The following is a 10,962-nucleotide window of genomic DNA, read 5'->3' on the forward strand; positions in this document are numbered from 1 at the left end:
CTGACTGGGGAATAGGGCAACCAGAATATATGCCATCTTGGAGTGGGGGGGGGGAGGGTAGAAATGGGGAGAAAATTTGTAATTAAATCTCTTGTGAAAATCAATGCTGAAAACTAAATATATTAAATTAAAATAAGAAATCAGCAAATTCTACAAAAAAAAAAAAAAGCTTATAGCAAGAGGTACTGCTTCAGGCTTTTGCAAGCATATTTTTTAAATATTCCATATTGAAGAGGCAGTTGTCGGGAATGCTGTAGGTCCCGCGTCCCTGAAATATTCATTCATCTGATTTCCTACAACCTCCCACTTCTTCAGATCTATAGTCCCTTCTGTGGGGAACCAAGGATAACATTGTTCTACAATTTCCAGGGATTCTTGTAACTGGCTGGAAGTTATCAAGAGTCCTCTGTCTCTAACCGACTTCTTCAAAACCTTTAGATAATAGTCTTGATCTTTTTCTAACAGCATAACTTCCTTATTCCCATCCTGCTCGAGCATTTTACTTTTGGTTCGACAGCTCTGTGAAAAATTCTGAACCTTTCTATTTTCTTCAGGTGTTTGCATGCAGATCTTGATTATATTGTACAAAGAAAATGCTTCTAAAAAAATTGACTATTTGCTTAGATGTGCAATACAGCCCTTTCTTTATCATCAGTCTTTTTAACAGCCTAGAATAGCTCTTCTGACAAGTCTGAGTAGACAGAGAGAATTGCTGAACTGTCCTTTCGCTCGCTCCTACATCCTCCTCCATGGCTGCCTTTATGATGTTATACAGGAAGAATGTATCGGGCTCCAGCTCCCCTGGTTTTTCTCGGTCGCGAGACGTAAGCTGCTCACCCACTATCTTCCAACGCTACCAAAGTGACAGGAGGATGCTGCTCTATCCAAGGAGAGACTTCCCGAAGGGTGTTTATGAAGTCCTGAATCTTTCTCAAATGAATTGTGCATCCCTGCTTCTTGCTAAGCTTGTATGTTATTCTACAGAAGGTCTCTAAGTCCTTAGAGTCTGTGAAGGATGCAGACTGCCCCATGATAAGGAGTGTGTTTCCTTGCCTCCTCCAAAGTCTCATCTGGCTCTCTGGCACTTGCTTCGGGTCGAGTCCGGAGTGTCGTCAGGCTGTCTCTCTCGGGCGAGCTGGGTGCTTTCGTTCTCTCCTCCGTGAGCAGCTCGGCTGCGCGGTAGCCAACACAGTCCTTCCATCTATGCATCAGAGGGGCCTCATAGGGTGCGGGGGTCCTCTCCGGGCCCCACGTTGGGCGCCACTTGTTACGGTCTCCTCTGGGGGGTCCTTGTCCACCAAGGACCTGTCTCGGCACACAATGAATGGGGCAGGAGTTAAGATCGGAGCAACTCTGATTTATTGGGGGAAATCATCCAGTTTTATAGGGTTTGCAATGCACGATCGTAAGAAGGCGGCCAGTGATTATGAGGATGACAGCATGGGAAAGAACGGAAATGTTGCCGTACTGGTATCTGCATGGGCATGGGAATAATCAGGAATGTTGCACTATAGTATCTGCAAGGGCATGGGAAGGATCAGGACTGTTGCAATGCAGTATCTGTAGGGGCATGGGAATGCTTGGGCATGTTGCAATATGGTATCTGCTTCTCTGCACCAGAACTACTGGGCTACGTGAGACACGAGGCAGGATGTCCCTGTAAAGTATCAAAGATGTCCTAGTAATTAAAGTAACATGTCACTGTGTTAGGCAACAGTTCAAAAGCATTAGGTAATGGCCAACTGGGTTTCTCCTTCCGGGCTCTTGTTTCCCTCATGGACAGGCTCTGCCTGCATGTATAGGAAGACTATAGGGGCTTCTCAAGGGTGGAGGCCCTTCCTCTGGGTGCCACGTTGTTCCACTCCTGCTAAGCCTGTCTGGTTTACCCAGGAAACAGGCCAAGTGCTAGTGGTCCCAACAGTCCCGGGGTCAGCACCAACCCCTTACAGTCTAAGAGCCTCTGATGTCCCAAACCTATCACTCAGACTCATGTGTAAACTAGGCCCTCCCTTAGCCCCCACCTGGGGCCCCACCTTGGTTGCCAAGTCACACCCACATAGGTTTTACACCTAATAGAGGTCTGGGCCTGGGGCTTAGCACCTAGTAAGGCTCAATGAAATACACTGAATTACTCAAAGGAAACAAAAGCCAACTAAGTGCTAAGAGCCCATTTTGCTTACCAACACATGTGGGTACCCCCATCATAATTCAGAATTGACAGGCTTTGTTCCTGTACTTTGGGTGACCCTGTAAAATGCTTTACCAGCTCACCCTGAGATGCTTGGCTGGCTAGGGTGGTGTGTGTTGTGTCTTGTGCCTCTCACATCCATTCCAGTCTTTCCTTTTGTAGAGGTCAAACATTTCCTTTTTTTTTTTTTTTGAGGAAAGTGTGCCTTCTTCAGTGATCATAGATGTTCTCCCAGATTCTTTTTCTAGTGAAGCAGGAATAGGGTGTAACTCTGTCCCCCTCCCCCACCCAAAACAGCAGCAACAAGATAAACCTGTTCCTTTGCTGACAGCCACTTCGTCCTTATTTATTCTGTTCCTTACAGTGATTTTGGCTACTTCCGTCCAGAAAATGATTCCAAGTGTGTGGAACAACCAGAGCTGAAGGGCCATGATCTCGAGTTCTGTCTATATGGAAGAGAAGAGCATTTGACAACAAAAGGGTGAGGTACATTCTGGATATATCCAGAGTAAAGGATTGAGCCCATAATCTTAGTCTCATTTACACCTGTTCTGACAGCCAAGTTACCTGTCCCTGAAATGAAGAGAGAATGAACCTCTGTCATCCATAACAATTATTTTGAGCTTTTTAGAGCTTCCTACCCCAGGAGAGACCTACATTTCTTCAGTTTTTCCAGTATTTGTGTTTTCCCCAGGGTATCAGATCTCTGGCACAGGTGGGTGAGCACCAAACAGTCCAGGATTCTGGTTCTAAACAGACTTGAAAGTGAACAGTCCTAGCCAGTGTTTCTTCTTATGATGCTAAAACCAAAGGATTATGTGGGACTTTAAAACTTTGGGTGGCTGCTAAGATTTCAGCCTCTCTTGAATGAGTAAGAGCACCAGGAACATGACCTTATTTCTTTCTGTCAGAGCTCCTCTTTTGAAATTTCAGGTACCGGAAAATTCCTGGAGACAAATGTCAAGGGGGTATGAGTCCAGACCGAAAGGAAAAAGACTTGAAAAAGAAATGTACAAGCAGTTACTTGAGTCCGGACAAGCAGGTACCAGTGGGATACTATCTTCTCCCAAGAAGGTCAGCCATCCACTGGGTTGGGAGTACCCTTTAGCCAGGCATTCTGCCCAGCAACTAAAGGACTGAATTGCATAATACATTGAACTACCATTACAGCAGGAAAAAAGCATTGGTTGGTAAAGTCAAAGTGCTGGAGGCATAAAGATTAGTAAATTTATGGAACTCATTTGAGAAGAAGGAAGGCCCAAGGACTGGGGTCATGGAGGACTGAGTTACAAGACATAGTGAGGGCTGTGTGTATAATGGTCTGATCTGGATTTAGGATCAACTTACAGGCCTGGTTAGTTTAGAACTGTAAATTTACAGAGGAATTTTTTGACTAAAGATTGTGGGACCGTGAGAAGGTCAGGTAATATAAAACCAGACAAGGCAGTATGGTGATTCACAAGGCAGGGAGGGAGTGGCAGCAGTAAGAACTATCAAAAATTTATATAGGAAAAACTTGTCCCTGAATCACCTAATGGGTATATAGAAAATACACACTCCAGTAAGGTACCAGGAAGCAGGTAGGTCAGACCAATTCTGACACTGAGAAATTACAAAATATAGCAGACAGTGAGAGAAAATGAAATCAGTTCCTATTTCATACTACACAAGACAGGGCTGGCATTACTGCTTCGCAAGTAGCATCTGAGGACAGCTCTAGACTAAATATAGAATTTTTAGCCTCAGAGATTATCTAGCTGAACTCCCTCATTTTACGTATGAAGATATTGAGAAGTTAAAAGATTTGTCCAGCGTCACATGGATTGAAAATAAAACCACTAATAATAGCTGACATCTGTATAACACGAGATAGGGGAGGAGGGCATTGCAGTCATTTGTTTAGTACACTGATGGGTTCTAGATCCTAACCTTGATAGTAGAACCATGATTCAAACTGGTGTCCTCAGTCTTGAAGTCCTTGATACTACATTGTAATGCAGCCCCAAATCCCACCTACTTCCATGTCACAGATTCTCTGACTTCACCGCTGGAGGCCACTGTGCCAACAACCAGAGACTGGTAGGGGTAGTTCTCATCTTGCTGCAGCTTGACCTAGGACATTGTTATTACAGGAATGTTACTTGCACGTTGCAGCTGCTGAGTTTGTGGGGCAGTAGGGAATGTCCTTTCTGTTTAGCACAAGTTTAGTAATTGGGAGATTACTCTACAAAAGTAAAGAGGGTAACACACATCATTGTTTGAATTCTGTTCAAGAATATGCATGACTATCAAAAGCATCTATGTGTGTTTTCTCTTTACCAAGAAGTCTTCATCAAATTCTACTCCAATTATCCTGGCCATTGTGGGACTGATGGTGATCACAATCATAGCTGGAGTTCTCATTGTAAAGAAATACGTCTGTGGGGGCAGGTAAGGACCATGGAACAAAGAAAAGATGTTAATTCAAATGGAAAAAATAGCCAGAATATGGCTTATGGGCCATGAATAACCTGAGTCCATCTTTGAGATCAGAAACATGTAGAGTGATCTTATTGAAGAATCATAGCCAGATCTTTCCATGATTTGCTCTGTGGAAGTATTATCAGTCAGTCATCCAGAATTAAGCACCCATGGTGTTGTAGCCAGTGGGGATATGAAAACATAAATGAAGCTGTATCAGCCCTCCAAGAGTTAACATGCTAAGCATTTGCCAAATAGATACAAAATCAATCATTTTCGGTGGACTGTATTCCCTGTACGTTTGATCCGTGTCTCTTCATGTCCATAAACCCTAGTACGAATCATGTGCCTGCCTTAGCAGAAGGCTGACAGGAGTTTTCTGTTTGCAGGTTTTTGGTGCATAGATACTCAATTCTACAGCAGCATGCGGAGGCAAACGGTGTTGATGGAGTAGACACTTTGGACACAGGCTCCCATAACAATAAAAGTGGTTACCATGATGACTCCGATGAGGTAAGGCCTTCTCTCACTTACCTAACTAATGGGGTTATGGGAGAGATGGGCCAAGGAGGAGACAGAATGGCTACCAAAACACCAAACGTGGCCCATGCTCTCCTGTTCAACACGGTAGTATAAGCCAGAAAGTACAGAGTGATTGCAAGATGTGGTGAACCCAGAAAGGGAATGACTAGCCTCAAGACATGAAGTCTTGGTTTCTCTTTTTCTTCAGGACCTCCTCGAATAGTCATTTGAAGGAGTTGGGACAGACAGGCTCAAGTGCTGGTGATGAATCTTCATTGCTTCTCATGATGTCTGTTTCTCTGATCTGGGGAACTTCTTTCCCAATATGAGGAACCCAGCTCCATTTTTTGCTGCTTCCATCCAGACCCAAAGGATCTTCACAACAGAAATGCACGATGGGGATGGGAAACCCCTAAGAATCTTCAGGATTCAATGCCTCTGAGAAGAGAAGAAGCTCTTAAATAATTTCTCTTTATTTTAATTTGTCCTTCTGCTGAGTGTGGTGGTGATTTTTTAAAAAAAAGGGAAATGAAATGGAATTTGAAGGGAACGTTTCACTAATGCTATTATTGCTGTATTTTTACATGGTACCTACCTCAGGGTAGCTGCCAGCTCTCGCATAAACTCTCACGTTGTGCTCCATGCCGTCACTGAGCATTTACACAAAGCAGCTGCAAGAGTGAGGTGGAGGCTGCAAAGACTGACATAGGCCTAACCGGTTTTCTCCATCTGGGGACATCGCTGATCCAAGAACCGCAGGCACTAGCCTAGCACAGCTACCCCCGGTATTTTACAGGGGCCGTAGACCACAGTGGTTTTTATTTCCCCCATTTTCATCAGACGATACCCTTATTTGTTGCCCTCCGAGTTTAAACTGAGCCATGAGCTTCTGAAGTACTAAATCAGGAAAACTTAAAGGGGAATATTCTTAACTGGGGGGAGGGGGGAGGGTAGAGAGGGAATATATTAGATTTAGGATCAAGTACAGAATTAATTATTGCCCCTTTTGAGGCACTTGTCAGACATGCTTTGTGTATGTGTGCTAATGGACTTGCTGCAAAGTACGTTCTTGATATGGATGCTTGATTAGGTTAAATGATTTCTTCAAGAGCTAATGTTTTAAGTGAGCAGTGCAGCCTCTATCGGGCTAGGCATTGCTGTATTCCATTTCTTTCGGGTTTTGGCCCTTTGGTACCTACTGAACCAGGTGAATTATAAAAACAGATGCCTATTTTTGCTTCTTTCCAGTTGCTGTTATCTATCCATCAAGTTAGGACCAAGATTTTCAAACTTAACAGGCTATTTTTAAAAAAAAATGAATTTTATTCCTAGATTGCCCTCATCTTTGTTCCCTGTCCTGCCAAACATTTTGTTAGCTCAAAGGTTTGGCTATAACCTTGTCCATCTGGAGCCATGCTGCTTGGAAAACCTCTTCCAGCCTAGACGACAGAAGCTTTATGATACGTTTAAAAATTGGGAGGGCAGGGGTACCCTTCGGTTGACATTTTTTCCATAGTAAATTAATTATGGAATTAGGGGTGAATTTTTTTCTCATGTAGTAAAGAAAAGTTGCAATCATTAGTTATGCTGTAGCTTAAATATTTTATGTACGTGATACAGTATAGTAAGTTCAGTTTATGTATACTGTGCCGGTCACAGTTTCTCGGTTTCCTCAGTTTCCCCTTTAACCATGATTTGGGACTTTTCTGTCCTTAGGAGCTGCTGTTTTACTGCTAGGTCAGATTGTGGTTAGGAAGTCAGCGAAGATTAAATGTGCCAAATTAACTTTTGTTGACATGCATGAACAGATGGCTAAGTTCTCCATCACCAGCATGGATTAACAACAGCAGGGAAAGTAGGGAAGGAAAAAATCCAGGAGACCTTGCAACTGCAAATGAGTCAGGATTGCTGAGGGAGAAGATAAGACAAAAAGTTACCAGTTTTTTATAAAGGGAGCTAGCATATGTTAAGGCTAGAGAGCACCAGGCTTTTAGAATGAAAAGTGTTTTTAAATCATCTTAACTCTTAAATCATTCTGAAAATATACCAGATCTCAAGTTATATTTTCAGCAGTTCATCTCCTTCCTTCTGCTCAAAACTGATGCTCAGAAAACTTATTTATATCACATCGCCCATCTCATTATATATTAAATTTGGAACTGGCATTATCTCCCCTTTAGTGTAAATGTTAGAAAACAACACACAGAATAATTACAATATATATATGATGGAAAAGTTAATATGTTTACTAGACTACTGCCCATTCTTACATTTTCATATGCAAAGCACTTAGGAGTATATTCACATTTCAAACTCTGTACTCCTGAAATATGTAGGTCTGGGATTATTCCCATTTTGCAGGTGATAAAATTGAGACACAGAGAAGTGACCTGTCCAAGGTTACACAGCTATCAGGGGCAGAACTTGTTGCAGTCATCTTAAGACAGCCTTGGACATTTTACTTCATATAGTCCTATCCTTAAAACTTGTTTTATCTTTAGCTTCAGATGACCAACTCCGGATCTCCAGAAAAGGGCTGGATAGTATTTCTTTTTATGCCTGTCAGTAGAGCGTAACCCAGTGATACATTACCCATCACCCAACTTCCTTCTCCCATTCTGTGGCTCTGACTGATCAGCCCAGTTGATTATAGAGAACGGTGTTAGTGACACCTAGGTCATGGGTGTATTTCCTATGTGGACTTGTTTAACTGCTCTTCTGCGTTGCAAACTTCCAACCCCTTTCAATGCTATTTGATAGACGTGGATCTTTGTGCAGGAGAGTTGGTCCATTAGCAGAATTCTGTTACTGCTAGTAGGACAAAAAGGAACTTGAAATTTATAATCTGGATCAGTAGCATTATTTTCTCTCCTAGACATTGTGGTAGCAGGGGTTGTGGTTACTGGAACTTGCATTAGTAGCATTCGTTGAAATAAATGCTGGAAGTACATAGGACTAACCCTAAGATAAATTGAGCCTTTTGGTCTTGGTGGAAAAGTTGCCCTTCCCCAAGAACTGGAAGCATCCTACACGTTGAGTCACATGAGGCCAAGTGCTTTGGTTCCCCTATGCTGAGGTCAGTATGTGGATGCATGGGAGATACATGTTAGGGTCTGCTGTTTGACTTTGGTAGAATGAAGCACTTTGAAAGGAGTTCTAGAAGCCTTGTCTTCTATCAGCCCTCCTCATCTCCTAGGTGGCCCCAGAAAATATTCTTGGCCAGCTAGTGCTTTCTGTAACTATTCCATGTAACTCTGATTCACCCCCAGATTCCCTAATCTTCCTAAGTTGGTCTCTCAGTCCAGTGACAGGGGTGAATTATTACTGTGTAGGTAAGATGTTGCCCCATCTTGCTGTAGGCACTAGTCTGTAAATCATGATTTGTTCACCAGTAACTTTAGAAAGTACAGGAAGCCTCATCGTTTCCCATTCGGCCTACTGACAGGCTGGACTAGCCTGGGCCCAGATCGGGGCAGAGCATCTGTCTCCTGTCATGAGAACCTGACAAAGCAATAAAGCAGGTTGTTTAAGCAAATCTCCGGAACACCAGCACCTCCCTTCTTCAGTCAAGCGAGGGAACATGTGCTTTAGCAGCTTTTGAACAGAACCAAAGTTAAATTTGCTCCATCTGTCAGCACTTCCATGGCTCACAGTCCCATCCTGCCACTGTCTCGCCCATATCCAGCCAGCTTGAGGAGTGCTGCCCTGTCACAGTGAATTGATAGCCATACCTACAAGTGCTCCAGGGCTTTCTTCCCCATGGAGGATGACTGTCATAACAGGATCTTCTGATTTCTCTTAAGTTACAATGAAACCATCAGAATTGAAATACTAACTTGGAATTATCCACAATGGCTTTCTATGTGCATTTTTTCAGACTGGTACATTCTTAATGGTCCTTGTTTATACATAGGTCATAAAGCTAATCTGTACCTTTTATATATATATATATATATATATATACACATATGTGTATATATATATATATGTGTGTGTGTGTGTGTATATATACATATAAAAAATATATTCTACATAGCAATGATTTATTGATATGCCCCAGAATTTTAATGAAACTTCTGTCCTCAGTTTTCTGTCTGGTAACATGAACAGCTCCCTGGAAATTCAGTTCACTTACCTTCTTTGGAAAATCTAGGAGGATGACTATTGGTTAGATTCTCCTTTTGTCCTAGTGGACAGAAATGATGAGTCTCCCTGTGTCTGATGCCTGTGCCTGATGCCCTGTGCCTAGTCCTTGTCCCTCCCTAAGCAGATGGTCCTAGTGCTTCCCCAGCTGAGAGGCAGCTACTTTCCTACTAAGGCAGAAGGCGGTACTGGAGATACTGTCACTGCATGCACTCCAATATTCATTTTCTCTTCTCTTGGCGCAGCCAATTGCATGTAGGGCAAGAAAATGATGTTCGAGCAACCCATGTCAGTTATGCAATAAAGCCATTATACACACACACACCAACTCTCTTCCATATTTAGTATCTCCCAAGAAAGGGTCAAAAAGATTGAAATGAAACTCAAATTTCTTTAGCATTATGTAAATAAATCTGGATGTGTTTAACTTTGTACTGGTATTTTTCTGTATATTTGCAATATTTGGGTTAGAAATAAAACAGAATGGACTTTGTGTTACCCAATCTATTGAAATGACTGGGATATGGTTTGTTAAGATGATTGTTTTTCTAGTTTTCTCATCTTCAAAAAATTAAAAAACGCCAGAAGGGAGGTTACCTAAAGAATCAAATCAGATGAAATATGGGAACAGGTGTATTCAGGGATTCTTTGGCTCTGGGTTGGTAAATGGCATTGGATGGTGTGTATAGAAACTTCCTTTAGCATCTTGTTGCTATCTCCACACTGGGCCCTACCCCCAGGCGTTCTGAGTCCAGCTGCTGTCCTCTTCCACCCAACAGGCTCCATCTCATCCCCTGCTCCATACTCCTCTTGGAGTTCCAAATGAAGCTCTTCCTTTCAAGGGATGAATTTGCTATAGCTGTTTACTTCTCGTCCTAGAAATAATTATTAGACAATGCCCCATGTATGAGGGCTGATCTTGGGCAAAATTGTGAGGTGACTATGATAGGACTAGGGCAGGAGTGGGGAATCTGCAGCCTTAAGGCCACTTGTGGCCTTCTAGGTCCTTGGATGGGGCCTTTTGACTGAGTCCAAGCTTTACAGAACAAATCCTTTTATTAAGGGGATTTGTTCTGTGAAGTCTGGATTCAGTCAAAGGGCTGCAGTTGAGGACCTAGAGAATCACATGTGGCCTTTTGAGGCTGCAGGTTCCCACCCCTGGACTAGGGCATTGGTGTCTTCATCCTTTCCCTACTCGTAAGTCCTTTTCCCACAGGGCCTAACTTCTGCTTAAATGTCAGCTAAGGTACCAGCTGAGGTTGATTGACATTTGTTTGTATTTTTAATGAGACCCTTGAAGACCCAAAGGAACAAATCCCTAAAGGTAGAAATCAGTATGAAGAGAAAGATTTTCATGGCCAAGAGCCCTAGCCACTTTATATAGCACATTAATTCAAAACATGATTCCTCTTGCAGATTAACTGCACTTTCCTAGGATTCTACATCCTCAGTCGTGTTGGGCCTTCTCCATTTCACCATTTTGTCCAAATGAGCTGTTTAAGGTATGGCTAAAAAAGAAGTAGAGGGGGAAGGGAATTGTGAACAGAGAAGGGTTGGAGCCATGATTAGTTGTCTAAAGCCATTCTCTTAGCTAATTTGCTGCAGCAACCTTTATTGGGGTCTAGAAGCTACTGCAACCTTGTAACTAC

General features: G+C 42.7%; 1 protein-coding gene across 3 annotated transcripts in view; it reads left to right on the forward strand.

Moving 5' to 3' along the window:
• The window catches only part of SORT1 (sortilin 1), an 82,309-nt gene extending 72,489 nt beyond the window's left edge, over positions 1-9,820 (forward strand). For 2 of the 3 annotated variants that reach the window (XM_036766187.1, XM_036766188.1), the window contains exons 16-20: positions 2,553-2,669; positions 3,122-3,230; positions 4,512-4,618; positions 5,038-5,161; positions 5,379-9,820. In XM_036766187.1, the coding sequence (XP_036622082.1) occupies positions 2,553-2,669; positions 3,122-3,230; positions 4,512-4,618; positions 5,038-5,161; positions 5,379-5,393 (472 nt within the window). In that variant the 3' untranslated portion in view covers positions 5,394-9,820. The remainder of the gene's footprint in view (positions 1-2,552; positions 2,670-3,121; positions 3,231-4,511; positions 4,619-5,037; positions 5,162-5,378) is intronic. The other variant, XM_036766189.1, reaches the window with a different exon arrangement.
• Positions 9,821-10,962: the final 1,142 nt, after the last annotated feature.

This window comes from Trichosurus vulpecula, chromosome 7, assembly GCF_011100635.1.
Source record: "Trichosurus vulpecula isolate mTriVul1 chromosome 7, mTriVul1.pri, whole genome shotgun sequence".
In the NCBI taxonomy this organism is placed as follows: Eukaryota; Metazoa; Chordata; class Mammalia; order Diprotodontia; family Phalangeridae; genus Trichosurus; species Trichosurus vulpecula.